General features: G+C 39.5%; 1 protein-coding gene across 2 annotated transcripts in view; it reads left to right on the forward strand.

Annotated features, from left to right (window-relative positions):
• Positions 1 to 9,494: 9,494 nt before the first annotated feature.
• cdh23 (cadherin-related 23) overlaps positions 9,495 to 23,737 on the forward strand; it is a 141,417-nt gene continuing 127,174 nt past the window's right edge. Inside the window, exons 1-3 of one of the 2 annotated variants that reach the window (XM_061087600.1) lie at positions 9,495 to 9,573; positions 10,731 to 10,739; positions 13,726 to 13,800. In XM_061087600.1, coding sequence (XP_060943583.1) covers positions 9,495 to 9,573; positions 10,731 to 10,739; positions 13,726 to 13,800 — 163 coding nt within the window. Of the gene's footprint in view, positions 9,580 to 10,730; positions 10,740 to 13,725; positions 13,801 to 23,737 lie in introns of both variants that reach the window. The other variant, XM_061087601.1, reaches the window with a different exon arrangement.

The following is a 23,737-nucleotide window of genomic DNA, read 5'->3' on the forward strand; positions in this document are numbered from 1 at the left end:
TGTTGTTTTGTCATAACTCTTGTAACTCAGCCAATCTGTGGAAATGAAGTGGAACCTCTGGGAAAGATGATGGGATTACAGGCAGTGAAAGCATCTGAAAAGTCTATACTGTGTACCTGTGAAATGTTCAACTTGGTTATTTATACTTTTGTGCATTTATTTAAATCCTCACGTATACATATGTTCTTTATCCGTTTTATGTGGCAAATATTTATTAACTGCAACTGTATTTATACAGCGATGCATTTTTCTGTACGAATTATGCTCTGCTATGGTTTGAGCACATGTCTCTATATGATGGCTTTTAACAAAGAACTGTAAATGTTTGTTTTCTGCTGTTTCTGCTCATGATGCTTGCACAACATTCCTGGTCCTTCTGATCGTGATCATTGTACACATTCCACTTTTCCCATCTCTTCACCCAGCTCTCTGTGTGTGGTCATTTAATCAGCCAAGGCAGTTAGGCACAACTGCAGAGAAAAGGTCGAAGAGAAGAAGAGGAAGAGCATGATTTTGCTGAGAAAGTTGCCTTACAGGTGAACTGTTGGTTTGTGCCTGCAGCTGTAATGAATGTGTACCCATGCTTTTAGAAATTCAAGATGATGGGGAAAATGCTCAGACGATCTGATCATTCATACTTCCTGCATTGTAAATATGTCTTAAACAGATGGTTGTAAACCCAGCCATCCATAATAATCCTGTTGTAGTGCGCTCCTACTAATCCCAGTATCACTGTGTAAGTGTGAAACCATTATGAAGGAAATCTGGAAATTGAAATTTCCTCAAGTAACGCTTGGAGACTTTTCGTTTCTTACATTTAAAACACTGGGGATTCATAGCTAAGCCAATTGCATTCACCATATCAAATCATATTCGCGCCTGGAAAAAAACCATGCCATGTAAAACAAACCAAAACGCAATTTATAGGCAGCTTTGTTGTGTGACAAATCCTTGTTGTTGGTATTTAAGCATGGAATGAATGATGCCTTGAAGTGGGGCTGAAATGGTACTGAGACAGTGCAGAGAGAGGACGGGAGGAGAGACAATGAGGCTGAGGTAAAATGGGAGGCAGGGCTGAGGAGGGAGGTGAAGTGTTGAGATGCAAAGGTCATCTGTGCTGAAGAGGAGCTACTAAATGCTGTGTTTTGATCTTTCAACTGAGATACAAACAGTCAGCTTTTGGTGGGGTGGAATGACTGTGTCCTAACAGAGAGAGAGACAAAAGGAGATGAATGGGTGTGTACAGCCTATCGGCTGCCCTCTGACACAGCTGTCTGTGTTTATGTTGTCTGATATACACACACGTCTCTGCTGGGACAGCTTTGCAAAGCTCATTGCAGCGGGTAATGGCCAAGTGAGAAGCAAGTCTGGCTAAGAAACAGACATTTAAGACAAACATAAACATTTGGGGGAAGAGGCAATGAGTCCACATTATGGAGGCTTTAAATTTGGTTAGTGGCATAATGTGCGAGTGCTGGAGAAAGAAAAAGAATAGAGTAGTGGAGAGTAGAGGCAAATACATTGAGACAAATTGCATGCTAATGCTGTGATCACAGTATAAAACAGGGAGATCTCATTAACGGTACATCTCATTGTCTCATAAAAACTGTTGGAGACCGTCTACATGGAAAAAGACAGATGAAGCTAAAAACATTGGGACTCAGTATAATAAAAATAGAGAAGAGTACAAGAGAGACATGACAGCATATTGATCTGTGTTGTTTTTATCAGTGGATGGATGAGAGAAAAAAGTCATGGAGTGTATCATTATGTTCTCACTACAATTTGTCCACAAAACCACTAAAAGCCTAAAATCAGAGATTGTTTTGTCAGTCTGCACTCAGGCAAAGAGGAGGTCTGCAGCACCAGACATGCGACACCTCCTACACACCTTTTGTAAGATCGTTGGTATGTCCTGTTTTTTTTTGTTGTAATTTACACCAGTTAAAGTCATTTAATTATTAAATGTAGTAATTTTTTTTCTCTCAGTTTTTATTTGCAAAGTAATGTAAAACCTGTTTGTTATCGTAGTTCACTATTTTGGTAAAATTCTAGTATAGTAGATCCATAGAGCAGTTTATCTGCTCAGTCATAATCTTAAATTGAGCAGGATAAAAAGTACAATGGAGGCCAATAGTGATCAGTGGTTTCTAAACATGTGTAAAAGCAAACAACATGAATAAGACGGATGTATCCAAATGTCCTCTGGCCAGGAGGTGAGCTGTTCCAGTAACACAAGGAGACATTTAGGGTTAAACAAACATTTACTGTGACTTATTGTTTCTACATTTGACTCTCAACTTTGACACTGTAACGTACTGGGAAAGAATTCTCCTTTTAAAAGGAATACAACATTCATCCCATATACAAATAATGGAAAGTATGGACTTTTTTTCTCTGAATTTTTGGTGAGGGAATTTAACAATACAGTTTCATAAGGGGACTGGCAATTTATGTGAATAAATAAGTAATATGTAATGCTTCCCTATGGTCTACATGTTACCTGAGCACTATGCACATGCACTGAACTAAAGTATAGTCACTTTTTCGAAGCATGAAGTATCAATAAATGTACCATCTGTACCATCAATCTTTAATCAGTCTTAATTGTGGTTTCATGTTGCAGACACAGCTTCTCCCTATGAACTCTTCTACCCTGCAGTGTCTCAGTGTGTTGCATATCAGGAGGCTTCTTGACACCTTTTGTACTCCCAAGCAACACTTATCAACCACCAGCGCTTCCACAGGGCCCATCTCACTCATATACACCCACATCATGGTGTTGGTCAACACAGGCAGGTGTGTGTGTGTGTTGTTCCTGCTCAAGAGTTTTGTGACAGGGTGCAGATATGTGGCACCTCGCAGCGCTCCCATCCTGCTCCTGATAATTACTGTCTCCCCAGGGTCTGTGTAAGCTGCCCTGTCTCTCCCTTAGTGTTTTGTGAAGCCTTACTATCAGTTCATACAGGATCAAAGAAGATGCAGGCGGCATCTCTAGTGGAATATCAGACTTTGGCTTGGCATGTGTCCTATAGTCCTCTATCTTCTGTTTGCAGGACAACGATTAAGTGATATTTTATTGAGCTATATTCTGAAGAAGCCTATCTGCAGGGACCTGCTTCAATTCTGCTGAGACTGAAGCTCATATTTTCCAATTCATTAACATTGAAATCATCTAGTAATATTTGGTTAGGTGTGCAAGAAGTTAAGTTAGATGACTCCTTATATGGTTCTTGAGATTTGGTTGCTACTGTGGAAACAAACCACCACCATGTGGTGATTAGCATTGTGTTTGTTTGACATGTGTGTTGTTGTCCAAGAGAGAGACATAGTTACTTTTGTTAAAAAGTGGGACATCGTCAGCCCAAGCAGTTCTACATATGACCTGGTCAAAGGGAACAGTTTACTCAGCGCCAATTCACAGTGCCACTGTGATTACCATTTCAACTCAAAGCACTACATGCTCTGCAGTCCAAACAACATCCTGGGAGTGAGGTTTCCTGAGTCAGTCTTTCAGAAAGTCATGTCATGTTGGAGATGAAGAGATCAGGAGGGCGGGAAAGGAGACATTACTCAGCTCATCAGAGCAGTGCTGTCCCTCGCTCCACCCTGACAAAGCCAAATGCCTGCTAATCTGTCTGTGATCACTGTGCTAATGAGTGATGGCTTTTTCATGAGGGCAGAATCTGCCATTGATTTGCTGTGATAATCCAGATTTGGCTGCCGGCTGAGGCCCACCACTCACTCGGAGCAGGTTGCCTTTGAGGTTAAGGCAAGTCAGACACAATTGCCATGTAATCAATAATATTGAGTGCTGTAAGATGGGCAATACAGCCATGTGGGCGGGCAGGCTCTCTCTGGAGAGCGCACAGCAGGTCCAGATATTACTCTTCACTTTACACTGCCTTAATCACACATTACTGTCAGATAAGCTATACAACCACAACTCATTAAATAGACCTGGATCTCAGCCACCCTAAGCTGTGCCCAGTGGGAGCTGGATGTTTTCCTAAGAGTCATTTAAAGCCTTAAAATAGTCCAACTTTAAATCTGGATTCAGGCAATGTTGACAAGAATTACAGGTGTAAACATTGGATTTAATTTAATGGACATAGTTTGGGTTTTTAAAATCCTGCTGCCCATGCGTGAGACAGTGATTTATCACAGTTGAATTATAGGTCTTGTGACAAAGGCTATCCTAAGGAAACTTAAGATACAATTTACTGTTACATTAGTCTTCGAGTGTAGTCAAATTTGTCTTGTACCCACGCATAAAAAGACAACACAACAGATACATTGCCCACAGAAGACATGTGTTTGTTCTGTTGACATTTTACATCAGGACACTGGAGACATAATTATGTGCCAAAGCTCAGAACAGAGAAGAACTGTTTGAATTGACGACCGAAAATATATGTGGACAATCCAAGCTGTGTGCTTAATGAAAGGGGAAGAGACATGAGCCAATGTAGATGAAACCAAGAACAGGAAACAGAGACTGAAATGACTTAAACGAGTGGAAAAACAAAGGGAAACGGACAGAAAAAGGCAGGCACACGGAGAGTGAGAGGCCGGTACGAGATGTTGTGGGTGAGAGGGATGAGAAGAAGATAAGCAGTGACTCTGGGCCTCTGAGACAGACTCTCCCCACTCCCACTCTGTGTACCACTTTTTGTAGTCACACTTAAAAGTATGCGGCATGCTTTGAGATTAAGTCTCCTCTCTCTGCCTATATGGTACTATCGTACCTTCACGAGTCAGTGAGTCAGTGTGATCTGTCAATTACAACATTGTTTTTATAGCATCGCATAAGGAACTAAAACCCAATTTAATGGAAAGATTAACACTTGAACAAACATCAAAGTGATAAGAACAACTGTAAATGACAGAAACCACCGTAGCGAATAAAGTATTTACCATGTACTTTGACTTTTAGTTTGGTCCATGTCCTACCTACTGACATCAAGGGTCAGGGTTTATAACCTACACTGCAGCCAGCCACAAGGTGCTGATCAGGGCACTTTGGCTTCATTTTTGCGGAGCCGACATGTTGCCCTTCCTTATAAATACTATATGGTTTGCACTCTGCACAAGTAAAGTCAGCGCAGATGCAGACTCCCTTTTGGAGGGTTTCATAACTTGCCTGTAGTACCTGCTTATTGGTTTGGTATAGCACTTAATGTGGCGTAACTTCCCTATGACATGCAAATGAAATGGAAGTGGGTGTGATGAGGCTGCTGGTTTAAAGGTCCCCTGACAAAGTGAAGAAGGAGCTAAAGAAAGTGAGAGATTGATAAATGGTGACAGTATATCCAATTGAGTGGGACAGTGCAGCACTTTCTGGCTCAGCCCTGTCCTCAGCAGTTTAACTTCTCATCCATAACTGATTAATTGGAGGATTTGATACTGTCTGACTGGGAGATCATGCTTTTGCACTAATTATTAACTTACCTCCACCTCAAGGAGTTTAATTTAATTTAATTTGTCTGCTTTATGCTCAATAGCATTCTCTACTCTATTTCTTAAAGGCACAGTATGTGTAATAAAATAGTCTTATTTAAAAACCTAGAATCATTTTAAGAATTCATTGATTAATGGACAACTACTTGCAAAGCAAAATAAATCGCTACGTTTGCTTATGTTAAAATGTGTGTGCTTACACAAGTTTCTTTACTTTTCGTTTGAGCCTGCCTGTCGTTTCTTCAGTATAATATTTAATGTCGGAAAAATGAGGTGAATAATTAGAGAAATTTGCTGCAGTTTAAGTATAGTTAAAATAAAGTCTATCAAAGAAGTAAGCACTGGGTCCATTGTTCTTGGTGTGCTTGACAGTTTGATTGCCAGCCCTCACCTTTTCCACTCTCCTTTTACCACATTGATACTGAAGTGATTGCAGTGGTACATACTGTGTGCCACATTGTACGGCCACACAATAGCCTGAGTCACCCTTATAAAAACTCGAAAAGAAACTAATTAAAATTCAATTTTCAATAATGTCATTTTAAGTGGTACTAAAACATAACAATAGAGGAATTCTTAATATAGTCAACTGAGTAACACCTAAGTAGCAGACCAGGCTTTTAGATGGTCAGTTCACCCAAGTCACAGAAACATTTTTTTTCCACTTAGCTTTGAGTCTTATGTTGGCATGCAGATAGTTTGATCTATTGGGACTCTGCACAAGTGATTGCTGCCAACATACACCAACAAAATAGACGTCTGTTTGTGGTGCTTAAGATACTAAATGATATTTAGTAAACAATGTCTTTTTGCATATGGTCACACTTTGGACAGATCAATACAAAATGGGAAAACTAATGACAACAATATACAATCTTTCTGGAAAAAACATGCTTCTCTTTAAGTTTCAAAATGTTCATGCAAAGTTAAAGACTTGCATTCAGTAATAGAAAATTGTAAAGTTGCGGAAAACTGCGGATAATTAACCTTGGCCAGCACATGTATCTTAGCAAAGTACAGTCAAAATTAAAAAGTACTGTCTTTACAGTTTTAAAGCACTGATCTTCAAACTTGGCTAAATACTGCTGTGTTCTCCCAAAAAACCACCCGTCCCGCAGAGACAAAGGGAAATCTACATAAAGACTATGCATATAATAAATCAACCTATATTATGTACAGTAAAGATTAAATGTTGAGTACAAATAATATATTTATTATAAAATATTCAGCACATTATTATCAATAACAGTCATGTCTCTAATTTGTTCAGAGCAGCTGTTTTTTATTTAGAAGAAAAATAAGTTATAGATGCAGACTGGTGTGACCACCTAGTGGTCTAGTTTATTGTACAGTGCATCTGTAACTTTGTGGTGGTGCTGTCTATGTGAGAATGTTCTTTATTAAATCCTCGCTTGATGAGAGCAGCAATCCTAATGCTGTGTTTGCCTCAGCTCTCTCAATCTCCACACGTCTTAACCTGTATCCCTCACTCATATTCACCGCTCTGTCATCTCACAAGTGTCCTTTAGCATTTCAATGAAAGATGCTGAAGAGACAGGAGTGTGTGTGTGTGTGTGTAATGCAATATATATATATATATATATATATATATCAGATTGTACCACATCCTGTACCAACAGTGATGGATTTTTCTAATGACACCCAATGCTTCTCTGTTTAAAATCAATAGAGGATGGTCCGATTTCATTTAGAACAGTAGAAATCATGCACAAAGTACGGAGAAAACTAAGTTTAAAGTATTATTTATTTTAGTATAGATGAGTTTTATTGATCTTCCTCCAGACTGATCAACACAGATCATCAAAGAGGAAACTTTGCAGACGTAGGTCTTGTTGCTTTCTGTGTTGTAGATATAGGTTGGATAATGGCAGTATTTAAATTGCTCAGTGGTATCCAAGTGCAACACTTTAGATACACAGAAAATGTTAATAGAGAAAAGGGACTAGATTTCTGCTTGTAGAAAGTTGTAGAAATGTTTACTCTGTTTTGTCTGACAGCTTTCTTTTTTTTATATATGATTTATTTGTAAAGATTTTTTTCAAAAACAAGACTTAATGTACATTACAGCCCCCCCCAACCCCCTCCCCTTCCCAAAACAAATATACAACTAAAGCAATTTGATACACAAACAGAAAAGAAAATCATGAAAGCAAATAAAAAACAACAACAATTGGCTGTTAGATGCTTGCAGTGGCAGGAAATATTGTAGAAACATATGCTTATGCTCATTCTTACTATCCCACCTTCTCTACCTTTCAGCTCTCTAACTCACATCCACTCACACACACACACATAAGCACATCCACTTGCATTAATTGAGCAATGTAAAGAATATAAAAAAGGAAGACAAAAACATATACATTGCAATAAATAATACAAGGGGAAAAAAATATATATATATATATATATAAAATAAAATAAATAATAATAATAATAATAAATATATACAAAAATAATAATGCTGCATGCTGCTAATATGTGCTACCGATAAGGATAGTTAAAACAAGGCGTGGTGCATTGTTGGGGCGAATCAATCAATGGTGGCCATATCTAGTTGGGTAGACCTGACATGATCTAAGAAGGGTTCCCAGACCTTACAGAACTTAGTAGAGGTGACACGCAAAGAGTACTTAATTTTTTCTAATGTCATAAAATGAAGGGCATCTCTAAGCCAACAGCTTTCTCTCTGAGCTTCCTACTGAGTCAATATAATAACGTTCACTAAAGGACCACTTGTGTGTTTCAGAGGACAAGAAATGAGGAAAGGGCATATGGGTGGAGACCAAGTTGTCAGGGCTGGAGAGAAAAATTAGTTAGTGTAAACAAAGACAGGAGGAAAGGAGATGAGGAGGATATGGAGTAAAAAATAAGTAACTGAAATACCCATGCAGGTTGCATTGTTACAGAAAGTGAAATGCAATAATGCTGAGGAAACAGGAATCCTAATGAAAACAAATATGCCTATTCAAACTGACACACATGCACAGCTAATATAAACACGCACGCACACATACACACATCTATATGTATATACCATAAGCAATGACAGTCTATTCTTTACCTTGCTTCTCTTTCTCACTCCCCTGTACATTTCAGCTGCTTTGTTATGAATTCGCCACATTCTGTACATCTGCAATCGCAACAGAGCGACAGGGACAGCAAGCAGCTACACAAAGCAATGTATTGTATTGCACTGCTTATCACACTGGTTTGCTGTAGTTTATTCAGCTTTTGCTGCCATCACGAATACTTGAAGGACAAGCAGACCTGTCTCAGCACAGGTTTACCATGAGCTGGTGCACAGTGGGCTTTGGGGGAGAAAAGGGAATTTAGAAACATTACCATTCGAAATTAAATTGCCAGTGAATGGGTTTGCTGGGACATGTGGTGACAGTGTAGAGAGAGGAACGAATAAGAGAGAGCGGGAAGAGGGAGATGAAGAGAAGGAGGGAAATATCTTAAAGCACATATTTCTAAGAATGTAAGTTTAAGATATCTGTGATTAAGCTGCAGTTAACTAGTTTGTCTTTGCAGGTTTCCAACAGTGGCAGTAAATACCTGTGAATGTTTGCCGTCATTATTCTGACCTCATAATTGGTCCAGTGAAGCAGCCCCATTACATCATGAAAAGCCCATTTACACCTTTCCTTTTTGCACAGGACACTGTTTTGTTTCATCAGACAATTAATAGTGCAATGTCTTGATTATGGTATTAAGCTGTGAGCACTGTAAATGAGTTGTTGCTGTAAATTAACATTCAACCCATCACCCCACCCTCAGGCAAACACACACACACACACACAGAAAACACCTGCTTGAAACATGGTGTTTAGTGAATCTTTTTCCTGTCATCTAATTATACCGATCACATCTCCTGCTTACTTAAACTATAATTACCCAACGCCTTTGGTCTTTGGACATGTTGTGGCTAGACTGAAACAGCGATGTTGATAATCTGCCAATCAAATAACTGTGACTGTTCTCTGTATTTGTTGTTCCCTCAGGTGCAGGTGATGTCGTGGAGTGTGGATTTAGGCGGCAGGATGACATTCGCCAAATTCCTTCTTCCATTCCTCATTCTCCACTCTGTGTGTGCAGGTGAGTCCTCCTGACTATTAAGAGAGAAGAGGATGGAGCTTTTTTCCTATCTTTATTCAAGAGCGTGGTCTTTCAGTTCGAGGGCATGACTTGTTGAATTTATGTTAAGATTGTGTATTACTTTTCATCAAAACCCTGCCCCTGCACTCAAATAGCCCCTGTTTGCACCTAAATTTGCTCTGCTTCTGCTCAAACTGTGTGCCTGCACTCAGATATATTGTTGCTTGCACGGATTTCCTGCGCTCCAGCTTCAGCCCCTCTCCGTACTCTGGCTGCTTTCTGTGCACTTGTGAATCGTCTGCGCTCAGATTTCTCCTCTGCTGTTGGATTTTTTTGTGCAACAACCCTGTCCAACCAATAGGTGTAGTTTTGACAACTGGTCAACCAATGAAATGAATGAAATGGTCTCAGGCTCATTGAGTGCAAGTTCGCTTACCTTCAGAGCGTCCTGTGTGGGCGGTTACTCTTTAACCGGGTTCATCCCTTCCCGCCCTCCACGGCTTTTGTTATATGGACTTCCCCTTGCCTATTCTATGATTTTTGGAATAAAAGGAGAGTTATTGTATATACCAGTGCACATATTTTTATATTATTTACGGGATTTATGAAGTGGTGACTGTGAAGGAAAGTAATTTACACTCTTGATTTATACAGCTGTAAAGCCAAGATTAAAGGAAGCGTGGCTAATTTATATTTTCTTCACTTCCTGATAGCCATCAATTAAGTCTTCTGACTTCAGTCAATTAAATGATTGGCTGGTCTACTTGTCTGTCACTAACTGGCATGCCTGCCTGTGTGCACCCTGCCTGTGCTCTCACTGCATATGACAGGAGTCTTCACTTGGAGAGACAAACACCACTACATCAGAGACAGAGATAGCCAGTAGTTAATGAAAAACTCACAGCAGAGTCGACTTAATGCTTCTGCACACTGCACACAGAGGAAAATTGGGCCGATTTACGACCTGATTTTACCCTTCTGACAATCGCGGGGGTGTTCCTGTCCGTAGGTGAGTCTGTGTCGATTATCTGCCCAAATAATCCTGAAGGGTAAAGAGTTTACAAAATAATCTTGATGCTACTGATTGAGTCGGAGCCTCCCCTAGGTCAAATAGGTTCCAACAGAAACCTGTAATAGCCAATGAGAGCGAGCAACCGCAAGTTGCTTACTTGAACAGCTGTGACTAAAAACAACAATACATTTAAAACTAACCGGCAGAAAGTAAAGGATGAGATTTTTTTCTGTTATTAAATATGTGCAGCAGTGTGAATCTGAAGCAGAATAATTAAAAAGGGTCGTTGTCAGTCGGTCAAAGATCCCAGAATAACGAATCATCACTGTGACATCAGCGATTGACCATAAAACAACCATTGTTAGTCAAATTCAGGATGAGAAATTAAAACGTTTTTTGTAGTGTAGTTATCAGTGACTTGATAAAATATGAATAACTTCCAGGCTCTAGTAATATTTGATAGCAGAATTTCACAGTACCTCTTCCACTTCTCAGTTCTTCATTATTTACAGCCTGAAAAGATTTTCTGTCTCACTGTCTTACCTTCTACACATGTATTCCCTTTTTTTTGTACAGAATTTTCCTTCAGCCTCTGTATTTGGTCTATTTCCTTTTTCCTCTCTCCTTTCCATTCCTTTACTCTTGCTCTCCTTATTTCCGGCTCTCTTTCCATCTGTTTTGCGTTATGTCTCAACAGTTCATCCTAAAACAAACTCAAAACTATTTGTCTCGCTGAGGGCTCAAGAGTGTGAGCTGCATGATTTTGCAAAAGCTACAGTAACTGTTTCACGGGGACGGGCAGGAGACACCTCCAATCACACACAACTCACACAAAAATAGCAGCGGGGAGAGTTATTAAGTGAATGCAACAACCTTTTTCCATCAAGCACAATAACTTTATCGAGGCTTTCATATCTCTCGAGTTGTCCTCCCTCTCACCTCCCACTCTAATCTCACAATTTGTGTTTGCCCCCTCCTTTTTGTTCCTCTAAGTAACCCATTAGCACACTGACCCTGTGCTCCTCTTGAGCATTACCTTGGCGATCCAGTAAATTAGATTGATGATTATACCCGTGATTATTTTGTAGCTGTTATCTATCTGCATTCCACCATATAAGCCTGATGCAGTAATTAAGCCCCAGGTGGAGATGAGATGCTCCTCTCCACTGCCCATGAAGCGGGCTCCGTGTCCTTGTCACCCACCGAGAGCTGCGCTGGCAAGCCAGAGATGAGCATCTTCTTCCGCGCAGACAGGCACATGACTGAATGAAAAGCTTTCTCTTTCAAAGCACCGGTTCACTCCATCAAGCAGTCTCACTTCAAACAGGCTGGCCTCCCCCTCTCTCACCCCCGTGTCTCTGTGGTCTGCTGCCCAGCTCAGCTGATCAAAGACCGTCAGCTTTGTTCCCTGATCTTCCCAACAAAACAGCTTGTATCACACTCGCTTCTGACACCACAAGACACTGCCCAAACACAAACGAGCATTAACTCTTTAACAGGCCACTAACCTTACCCCTGAAAGTGCATTCTTAAAACAAACTCAGGTAATGAGTAGTCCCCATTTATTTGCTATTAACTCTGCCAAGGAGTTTATCCCTGTTTGATTGTTTGTTTGTTTGTTTGTCAGTTAGTTGGCAGGATTACACAAAAACTACTCAATGGATACCACTTATCTTGGTGGAATGATGTGGTATGGGTCTACCTGTTAAATGTTGGTGCTTGTCCGGATCAGGGGGTGGACCCACTTATTTCAAGATTTACCTCTTTTTAAATGAATTAGCAGCTTACTGTAGGTTTCTTTAAATGCCATTAAACCCGGTTAAACCCTGTTTCTTTCCAATACTGCATCAAGTTCTACATCCTAAATGCACAGACAACTGAGGTGCTCTCTCACTTTGCGTTCTTGCTATATTAGCAGGCTCACCCGTTTGTCACATGTCCATCACTGCATATCAGAGCAAGAGACTGTGTCTACTGACTGAAGAGTAATTTGAACTGGGAGTGGGTGCTGATTGAATCTATTCCCATTGCAGACAAAACCAGAAGATTGCAGGTGTCACTGGGTTTTCCATTGGTGATTTCTGAAATAATAATTCATGTATCAACTTACAAAAAAACAGACATATGTAGGGGATGGATATTTATGATTTAGTGAAATTTGATGCAGATCCAAATAAATATCGGAATGTCATTCAAATGAAAAAGCAAGTATGAGTTCTCAGACTAAAGATTTAACATGGTTGGAATATTTTTCATGGTCTCTTGAGGCATAACTGACTACAGACAGACCATGTAAACATTTTGTTAAAGTTGAAGCCTGAAAATATTAATCCATAAAACTGACAACAATACAATGCTCTATGTGTAATTGATGTTCACTGCTTACACTGTTTTCATATTGAAGCAAAGTGTTTTTGTCTCTTTGTAATTGATGTGCTGCAGAAGTATGTTTGACAGAGACACAGTAGGTAGAGTTAGGATCAGAAGAAACAATTACAGAAGAGCAGAACATTTAAATACGTCAGTCTTCAAACTGGCCGATGGGTAATAGTCTGCTGCAAAAACAATAATCCTGCTTAATGCGTGGATAACTTCAGAAACATGTAATACAGACTGAAGACAGACTGAAAGTTTACATGATCACAACAGCTTCTCTTCATCAATCTCCTTTAGTACTTGACATTTTTAAAGCTTCTAATAATATTGCCTCCTAATACCTAATACTCCTATGGTGAAATACACTGAATGAATTTGCTACAGCCCCCTTGTGGAGGTAGGGGCAATGTGTTTTTTTAAGCAGTGTGTAAACTGTTTTCATTAAACAGTAGAACAAGAGTGTATACAGTAGCATGAGATGCATACATTTGATGCCAGTTTTTTCAGTTATATTTATGGTATCTCCATACAGTTCCACAACTTTATAAACTGTTGTTGCTGCATCATTTCCTATGCACAAAAGACCAATCAGACACTAAGAGCAACGTATGAAAAAGGTTTCAGTACCAGGGAAAGTTTGAATTATGTGAAATAAATACGCATGATAGTCAATATATGGCTTTAACAGCTTAAAAAATTTAATAAATAATTTCAAGCTATAATGTGAATGATGTTCATCCTTTTTCTCTTCATCACAGGCTCCAACAACCCACCACGTTTCCTGAACTACTTCTTCTCGACCTACCTTCTCATCTATGAAGACATGCCCATCGGTGAGTCTCTGTGGATTGTCAGCATGTTGTTTTTGACATGTCTTTATTGTCAAGCTTTCTGTGTGAATGGCTTTTTCACTGCACAGAAATGTTTTTTTGTTTGTATCCTTTGAATGGAAACTGAATGGAAAAAAACTAGTTAAAGAGAGATGTCATAATAGATCCTGACAGTGATGGAAATGTATGTCCTCTATCAGGGTGTGTGTATGGATGCAATGGAAACTCCTGGTGATTTGAGTTGGTCTCTATAACAGTATAGCTGAGCTGTCACTAAAGAAACCCTGGGTGCCCTGGATATATTGCCCAGCTGTTGATGTTTGGATGAAAGAGTTTAGCCAGATTTGATATCTCCACTCTATTATAAGCTTGCTTATATGTTGTGTCCCAGTGCTGCCAGGGGTGGTTGGGGATTATGGTATGAACACCAAACACGGTTGAGTCAGATTCCTCCAGGATCTATTATTCCCTCCTCTTACTTATTTTTTGTCATTTTTGTTGGTCGTAGTGATTGACAGGGCAATTTGGAGATGTCTAGCTTTCATCATCTCTGAGGGTGTCAGTGACTTGGAATTAAAATCCGTAATATTGGATTGATTTTCGAGAAGATTGTTTTTTTTTCTATCATATGACCTTTACACTCTGCCAGTCTGTCAACACTCCCGGTCTAAATCGTGCAGCGCTTGCTTATCCATGTCTGCACCCTGGAAATTGTCGGTTTGTTACATGTCACAGGAACAGGCAACCTATCATTTTAATCTTCTCCACATTTTTTTCTTGGAGTCATGAACATTACCAAAACACCACCAGGCGTCCATCAGCATTCCTATCCCACTCAACCATTGCCTTCAGCATCATCTGTATCATTATCATCTGAGTGGAATGGTCTGTACTGCACCCAGGAAAGGTTGCAGTATCCCACTGAGCCCATTGTAAATCATCATCATCACCATGCCAAACAACATTGACTTCATAGTTGCTTGGTTTGGCATCTTTGTTCAGCAGCACTAAGCAGTTTCTGGCCGAGGGCCATCTCTTCAGTCAGCTGGTGTTCTGGCCAATGAAGGGCATGGGTGTGTTGGTGGGTGGCGCTGCTAATTTCCCTAACCACTCTGTCCAGGTTGCCCTCTGCCCATGAATCATTGTGTCCTCTGGGCTTCAGTCCAGCAACACCTTCCAACGGTCCAGAGGGCTGTCAGTCACGTCCCTGGCCCGGCCTGTGATGGCTTCTTCAGTGGTGTGATCAGGAGGTCGGCCTGAGTGATTGGACAGTGATAATTTGTCAGGATTATTGTTTATTAGCTCAGCAGATGTCCTCGTATAGGTGGCCCCCTAATTCATAAACCCACACACTCTCTGTCTCTCTCACACAAGCACACACTAGAGTCAAGTGTGTGTGTGTGTTGTACGATACTGTATTATAGTTTGCACTATATTACATACTGAAAAAATGGTATAACTTCCCTTACACCCACATGTTTCCTCAGACCTCTTATTGTCTGACACTGAGCCCAGAAACAGGTTCAGTACTAAAATCATTCTTATTCTTGATTTGTGAAGCAAGAGCAGATTCAAAATACATCTTTTCTCATCTCAAGGTTCGATGCAATTATTGTCCAAAGAATAAAGGACTGTTAAATTGAGCTTTCAGGGCACAATGGATATGGTTTAATCATATTCAAAGTCTCATACCGTGCTCTATACTTTGTTAGGCCATTATTTTTTTTTACCACAAATTGGAGCATAAATGAGCACCTGTCGGACTGACTGAAAGACAAACTACATGACTCGAGCACAGTGATCAGGTTTCTACAGCCACCTTGACTGGTCGCATTCAGTTACCATTGAGGTTGTTTGGCTAAGTCCTGTTGATGATGTAACATCACAGGGTATGTGTCTGCATGTTGCGTGAGGTGACACCAGTTTGTGCTATTTCGTCTAATAACAAATTGACTGGCACATACATAGCTATTGATACTGTATATAAGAGATGAAAATGCAGTCTTTCCTCGGTTAAAACTGGTCCGTGTATAGGTGCACATACTTGTGGCACTTTTGGCCTTGCTAGGCAGCAGATCAATGAATTCAGCTCATCACCTTGGAGCCAGTAGAGCCTCAGCTCGTATGGCAGGCAGGAGCACATGATTATTTATCAGAGAGATGAGGGAACACATCCAAACACAGCATGGATATTTGATCTGAGACTGCGCCCACCCGTCTCCTCCTCTCCCCAGCAAGGGGTTTGGTTCAGAAACCAACACAAAGGGTTTGAGTGATGCTGCACAGATGTGTGCTTTTAAAGGCACATGTAACACAATGGGAGAAGGCCGTCACTCAGCATGAACACAACTCTGACTTATGTGCTGTCTTTTACCTCTGAGTCCAACATTTTCACTTTCTTCCAAACAACAACCTGTTTTTGATCCAATAAACCTAAAAGGAGTCTTGAGTTCCCACTGCCTGGATAATGCCTGGGAAGTATGGTTAGGGTACATTAGTCTTCTGTTGAATGCTGGAGTGATACAATGATTTATTTCAATATGTATAAGAATATTTCACTGAGTGCATTGATGTGTTTACATTTCATGGATTATTGTCACATCGAGGCAGTGGGATCATTCACTCTTAGGGGGGGTAGCTAAACAGAGGAGCTGATGTTTAAATGCAGTGGCAGATAACAGTATGTGTTGTCAGGAAATGGGATGTGTAATTAGACTGAGAGAACACTTTGATTAAACGCTCTCATTTCCTAATCCACTTTGCCCTGATTCGGCAGATTAAGCTCTCTACTGAGTAATTAACTTGTGGAAAGAACACAACATTTGTTAAAAATAAGAAACTTCCACACTCTGCTGCGATGGTTCCTGCTCGTCTTTTATTTTATGGCAATTGAGCATAAGGCCTCACTGTCTGATGAAATTAAAAAGTTTAAATTGTGCAAACATTATTACAACTCTTTCATTTGTAAGGGATAAGCTATTGTGTGCATTCAAAATCTTCTTCTTTTTTTAACAGAGAAAGTAAGAAGCATTCAAGAGCAGAGGTTTCTGGCTGTATTCATTATTCATTACATGCATGAAAGTCATTTTAGTCATTGTGAGTCATAAATGTCCATACGCACATTTTCAAGAGAAATGTATAGTGGAAACAAAGTTGTACGAATCCCCCCCCCCCCCCCTCCTCATAGATAATAACAGATAGTAACATATCAGATGTGCAAAAAGGCACAACTAACAGTTTCAGTATAACCTGGCAGAACACCACCTCTTGTATGAGCCCTGATCAATCGTATTACTTCTTCTAATTCTTACAGTATATTTTCTTACTTATATTATTTTAAGATTGTAGGGAAATGAGGCTCTAGAGGCAGGGCTCTTTTGACAGCTAGATTTTTTTTTTGTCCTGTGCGTTAGAACTTTAACCAAATATACCGGGGAAACAAGTCAAACTTATTCTCTCTCCTTTTCTGTTTCCGTTTTCCCCTTTGCTTCCTCACATTCTTCTCCTGCCACAATAAATATCTTGCACTTTTAATTTAGCTTCGTAACATTCCTAATTCAATAACAATTAAGGGGTAGGAAGTAGCCCCAAGGAACGACTTATTAAAGCCTTCCTCTAAACGTGTTGATAATGTCGACGTTCTCTCTCCCCAGCCAATTCCCCACTGTCGACTCACTAGCGCAATCAACATCAACTATGGCCTCCTGTGGACGTTGTCTCTCTTTCACAGCTTCCTGATTCAGTATATTGACGATGTTCGCCTTGTCCGCCCTCATAAACAAAGCAGCATTCATAGGTATTGCCAGCTACTGTAAATTTATGGTTTGCTGATGTGAGTACTTATTTATCTTGATTGGACAGATGCATCCCAATATTGAAGCTTCATCCAATATTTGAAAGCAAAGTCGCCTGTGACGAGGCATAAATATTTTGAGTTCAGTGATGTTAGTCAGTTTAATCAATAAATTTGTCAGTAAACCCTTTGAGGAACTAAACGAATCAACTGTGGATGAAGTATAAATGTTTAATTGTGCAACGTGCAATCATTTGTTGAAGCCATCATCACAGATATTTTACAATAAGAATGTATCAAATGACATGGTAAAAAAGTGGAAAAAATGTAAACACAGTCAAAGTGAGGAACTTACAGTGATTCATCACCCAAATATGCAGCTCTACGCTGCTTTATTGAGTTTTATATTGAGTTTTGGCTCATTGTTTAGCTAGCCAGTCTGTACATTTACATTTGTGTTCACTTCCTACTGCTTCCACTGTGTTGTCTCTACCTGTTGTAAGAAGCTGTTTTTATCTAAGAAGCCATAAAAAGCCACAGTATAGTACCTACGCCCCAGCAAACAGCAGACAGACACAGTTAACGCTACAGAGATGCTGCCCCCTCTTAAACATTCAATATCTGCTCTACAATTAAAATAAAATAGATTATAATTCAATAAAATAATTGTTCATAAAGGATACAGCAAAATAATAATACATGAATCCATTTTATTATGAAATTGTGAAACATGAGCACAATATATTTATTTTTGTAGGCTGTTATCAATGCTGTGTTGCTTTGTATTTATTGTTTTTAATACACCTGTACACCCACACCTACATTACTAGGGAACAGTATTTAGCCGCTAGAGAGCCAAATATTTCCCTCAGGTGATGGAGAACAAAAACAGAGTACAAAGAAGTGACTCTTCTGTTTACCAGTTGGCAAGAAACACAACTTCAAATAAAAAGGTAATAGTCCTCCATATGGTCAGATGTGTAATGGGCATCTATGATTTGCTATATCAGCTTCAATGTGACAAAATGTGATTACTTATGCTTCCCAAACTAAAAATCCATAACTTTTAGACAACAGGTTGTTTGTACGATATGTCAAAGCCTGAAGTTAGTGTCTTTTTAACCCTCTTTTTTTAGTTTGTTCTTCAGTTTCATGTGTGTTATTTGAGAATTCCATGATTCAGCATTATGCCTTTTTCTAATTTAATAATGTTATGCAGGAGCATACAATGTATGTATTGTTCAAACAAACTTTAGTTTCTCTACACTTTTTAGAAGACATTACTGTTTAAAAATGCTGAAGGCTGTAAATATTGGTTTGAGGCTTTTGCTTTTAGTGTTTGAGAACCCATATTTGATTTCCAGTTTGACAGTTGTCTGGAGGTAAAAGACCTTTTACAAAGCGAAGATAAAGGCCACTAGGCTTTGTTTTTTCTGCTGCTGATCAATTGATTGGTCAGACCTTTACCTGGTAGTAGAGCCTCCTTACATATCCGACTATCTCGCAGCATTTCAGCTGATTTATCCAGGACTGCAGAGTAGAGCCAAGCATGCCCCTTTTGACCTGTTGGGCGTGAGCTGCTACATCAATGAGCGATAAAACACATTTCAGATTTAGAGGAAACTCTCTCTGTCAACATCAATACATTTCCCCCGTTGCAATATTTTATATCATTTCACTCACATATGTTTCATCAATATGGTACTCAATTATGGAAAAACAATTAAATATTAATAATATAAATACCAAAATAGGTTGACATTAATCATTGAAATATTTCAGTAATGACATTTGGATTATTTGGGGGCAGCCATGGTGGAACTCATCAAGTGTGAAGTTTATGCCTGCAGAAGATCATTAATGCTCAATACACCTTCTTTTGGATACATGGCCAAAAGTGATTTATATGAACAGTGTTAGTAAATATGACATTTATTTGGAAAGGCAAGAAATAATGTGTTAAACAACACATGCTGAGAATTGCTGCAACCAAACCCCCACAAAATATCCAAAAGCAATGACGGGACCTCATCCATCAATTTTGACAATAGATTAACATAAGAAAAACAAACATAAAACAAGTGGAGAATTGCTATATACCTTCATTGCTTCATGCCCAAGGGCTTAAACTTTCCCCTTGATATTAAGTTTTATTCATTAGGAGTGGAGTCGAGAGTAAAATATTGAGGAAGTGGGAGCCTTCATTTTGACATTTAAAATGTCTCAAATTACCTCACTGGCAGATTGTTCGGGAAAAGACATCCAATAATACTATCTGTTCTTCACTTCTGCAGATCAGATGGCAGAAACATAAAAAGAGAAATAAGTACGGATGAGCAGAGATAAAATGAAGTGGTAATCAGGGTGTTGTCAGGAGGAGGAGGGGGCAGTCCCTCCAATATTTGATGTGGTGTTTTTGAATGTTGACTGATATTCAGGGCTGTCTTTTCTTGCAGCATACATGCTCTAGATTTGTTTGCACACAGGCCTGTTGATGCTCCTACTTTCAGCCCTCATTTAGCCAAATTGGAATTCAATGTGTTTGTCCTTCTCTGCATCTCCAGCAAAGGCTGTTGCATCTGTCACTGTGGGTTTGAGTTGGCGGATGTGCATGCCACTGACTATTACTTTGTCTGTTCCGGTCTATCTTAGTTGTATAAATCCTATCTACCAGCTGCAGAAATGAAGTGTCCCTCTGTGTTGAGGCTTCAACCACCTGATCTCAGCAGGAGATGAGTCCAAACGTGTCCGGGAGATATTCGTAATGACTGGAAGTTTTTCTCTCCATGTGAAGAGTCCTCGCCTACCTCATTTTAGGAAGGGGATTCATTTGATCTTCTTACCTCCTCTGACAGCTCTCTGCTGTCATTGAGCTGTTGCATTGACTCCCACAGTGGCTCCCAATAATGCCAGCAGTCTTCCATCCATGAGGGACCTCTGTTTTGGTTTAGTCAATCATGCCTTATCTCTCCCCCGTGGTGCCTTGCTTCCCCCTTCCTCCCCCCAGGAAATAATGGGGTCCACGGTTCAGTGGTGTCTGCAAACACACCATCCATCATGACGCTGTACTGCATTATATTGTCTGCACTTACCCAGCACGTGATGTGTTAGTGTTATTATGGCCCATGCAAACAATCACAACATTCTGGCCTCTCGCTGCAACATTGCTTTTGGGTTTCCAGAAACACTGCACATTGCACACATAAGATATTTACAATAAATTATTCCTAGATATTATCGGGACTTTGTTTGACAATATTTCTGCATCCTCCAAAAATGCATTTATAAAACTCTTGCACGCACTTCAGTCATTTTAGGCAGAGCTGTTTTTGCTGGTACTCTGTCGTGGACAGCTGACTCCTGAAAAGTCTCATTGTCTTTAAATTCTGTTTGATGGTTAGTTTGAATAAGGTTCAACAAGTTAGGGGGGAAATGTCTTCAATGATTTCGAACCTAGTTTTCACATTGCTGTCTTTTGAGCAAACTCTATCTTTTCGAAGCCAATCTACATCCACATGAGTGACGATGATCCCATGTAGCAAATAAATCTAACAATGTATATTGTGAGGTTGGTGGTGTCTGTATTTTGCACCCTGTCACTGTATGGTCTCTAATGTTTTACCTGTCTTGCATTTCTAATGAGCTACGCTAACTTGAGGTGTGGAGACATGCTATGCCTACAAGCAAACTGCATGGACGGTTGACAACATGACACAGGTGTGAACTCTCAGGGTGTTTTTGATTTGATTTTGCAAAGTGAGTGACATACCCGGTAATGTTTTGCTTGCTTGCACATAAATACAACAATTTATAGACAGTTTTTTCATAGACTATACATATCACACACTACTGCTTATACATAACTTAAATTTCATCACTCTTATCTGATCTTGTCTTGATATCTGACTTTCAGTCTCTACCTGCACTGCAGAAAAGTTGTACTCATGCAAATTCTTAATACAAAATGAGAAGAATGAGGCAGCTAATTCAGCTGTTCACAGGAACATTACATCTAATTTGTGGTGACTGACATTTTAACAACCTAATTTACATCCTGGTTTAATCATCCAAACAACAACAGCCTTCCATGTCAAACCAGTCCTCTTATATGAAGACTTAAAACAAGATTGAGAGAAGATATATCTGAGGTTATCGTGCAAGATGTCTCAATCCAGCAATTTGTGGAAGTCTGTAGATCCAATCCAAACTAACATCATTTGAAGTTGTGCATTCATACAGATCTATTAGAAGCAAATTAATATTCAGATGTATTGAAAGCGGAATATACAGTATTTAAAGTATTTAAAGTACAACAAATCACTTTACAGTATAGCTCATTTCAGATTTGAGTATTATAAGTGTTCAATAATTTGATAATTATCATTGATCTGTTGGGTAGTTGGTAGAATTGTATTGCTGCAGTGAGGTAGAACTAAGTTGAACTTCTTAATATTTTCCCGGAAAGCTCAATCAATGACAGTGAATCCAATTTTGATATAATGCATTTGCACTATATACTTTGGACTTGTCAGTATGGAAGTCATGTAATTGGGTACCTAAAATGACTATGAATTAGCATACATTGGAACTATTTATATTTATGTAATATTTAAATACAATTCCCTCAAAGATTAAATCGATTAACTTTTCTTCTCCACCACTGAACTTGAATTCTTGCAGTTGTAGTAAAATCTCATAACAGGAATTGATCCTTTAGCAACACACTGATGTAGGGAATGTCTCTCTAATGATTTTGACACATCCTGCTCAAAGAGGGGGATTCACTGCATGTTGAGAAGTGTTTTTTATATTTATACTTCATTTTGGGTATGCAAAATTATTTATATGGGGATTACAATCACTGCTTATCTTCTATGGAGAGAAACAAAAATTGTCTTTTGAACAACAGTTTTGGTGTTTGTGTTATTGAAAACAGTTTGGCCCATTTCTGTCTTTTGAGGATATTGAGAAGCTGGAAGGTGACGGCTGAGACAGTGATCTGATGTGGCAGGAGCTGGAGGAATAGACAAGTTTACTGTGTTTACTGCCTCTTGACTAGGCACTTGCAGTGTGAATTACAACTAGAGGAAACCGAACCATGACCTTGCACCTTCACATTTGACTGGCTGATACTGTCGGTTTACAGTTTATAGCAGTCGTTGTTGGGTGCTTATAGACCCACCTTTAAAACATCACCCTGGGGAGGTGATATATCAGTGTTCAACATGGTGTCCAGTTTCAGCAGCACAGTCTTACATCTTATGCAAGACTTGTAGCAATCCTCTTTCCAACTACTTTTGTGGTGTGGCCCATTCTATTCAAGTTTTCTTGTGTTTTGACCAGACATAGAATGAGAATACAAAGAGACAGAAACAAAGATGTGGAAACATGCTGAATAGCCCTTGGTTGTGTGTGTGATATTTCTCTAGGTTGTAAAAGTTAATTGAAATTGTCTGTGGGAATGTGGTGTGACACCAGGTTGAGCAGTGCTGCCAAGGCACACAGCACTGTGCTGACAGGCGTCACAGCGATGGTGGCAGCGTTTAGATTACCTGACTAACTGAAGCTGGGCTCTTCCACACTGATACAGGTTAACACTCTTTTTTGGGTCCAAATGACGCCTGCACTCATTAAATCTGTCTGCGTCTGTCGATGTGATTTTTAGCATCCAGGCTGGTCACTCCGTCCTTTGTTTCTGGGCTAGACACGGATCCATTATTGCTCTGGTGTGTGTGTGTGTGTTTGTGTTAAAGAGAGAAATTAAAGAAAACATTTTGCAATATTTTGATGGGGATTGTACTTTCTCAATTTTTGTTTACATTACCCCAAATTGTGAGTATCATCTCAGAGTCCAGTTTGTTGACGTCTGCGTGTGTGCGTGTGTGTCCTCTTTGAGACGCCTCAGGTTTACACCAATTCTAATCCTAGGAGTACCAGCAGATGATCAAAGTATTTAGCCGGCAAACCATCCACCTGAAAGGGATTCACAACGTGTATGTGTTTTTGTGTATTTCCAAAAAACGCATTCATTTACTGAAAAGATTTTTCTTAAGCTGTTTATTCCTTATATTTATGCATTGTTTTAGTTTTTACTATTTGTTTACATGTGTGTGTGTGTGTGTGAGCGTGCGCCTGTTTGCTTGTGAG

Source organism: Limanda limanda, chromosome 15, assembly GCF_963576545.1.
Source record: "Limanda limanda chromosome 15, fLimLim1.1, whole genome shotgun sequence".
NCBI classification, from domain to species: domain Eukaryota; kingdom Metazoa; phylum Chordata; class Actinopteri; order Pleuronectiformes; family Pleuronectidae; genus Limanda; species Limanda limanda.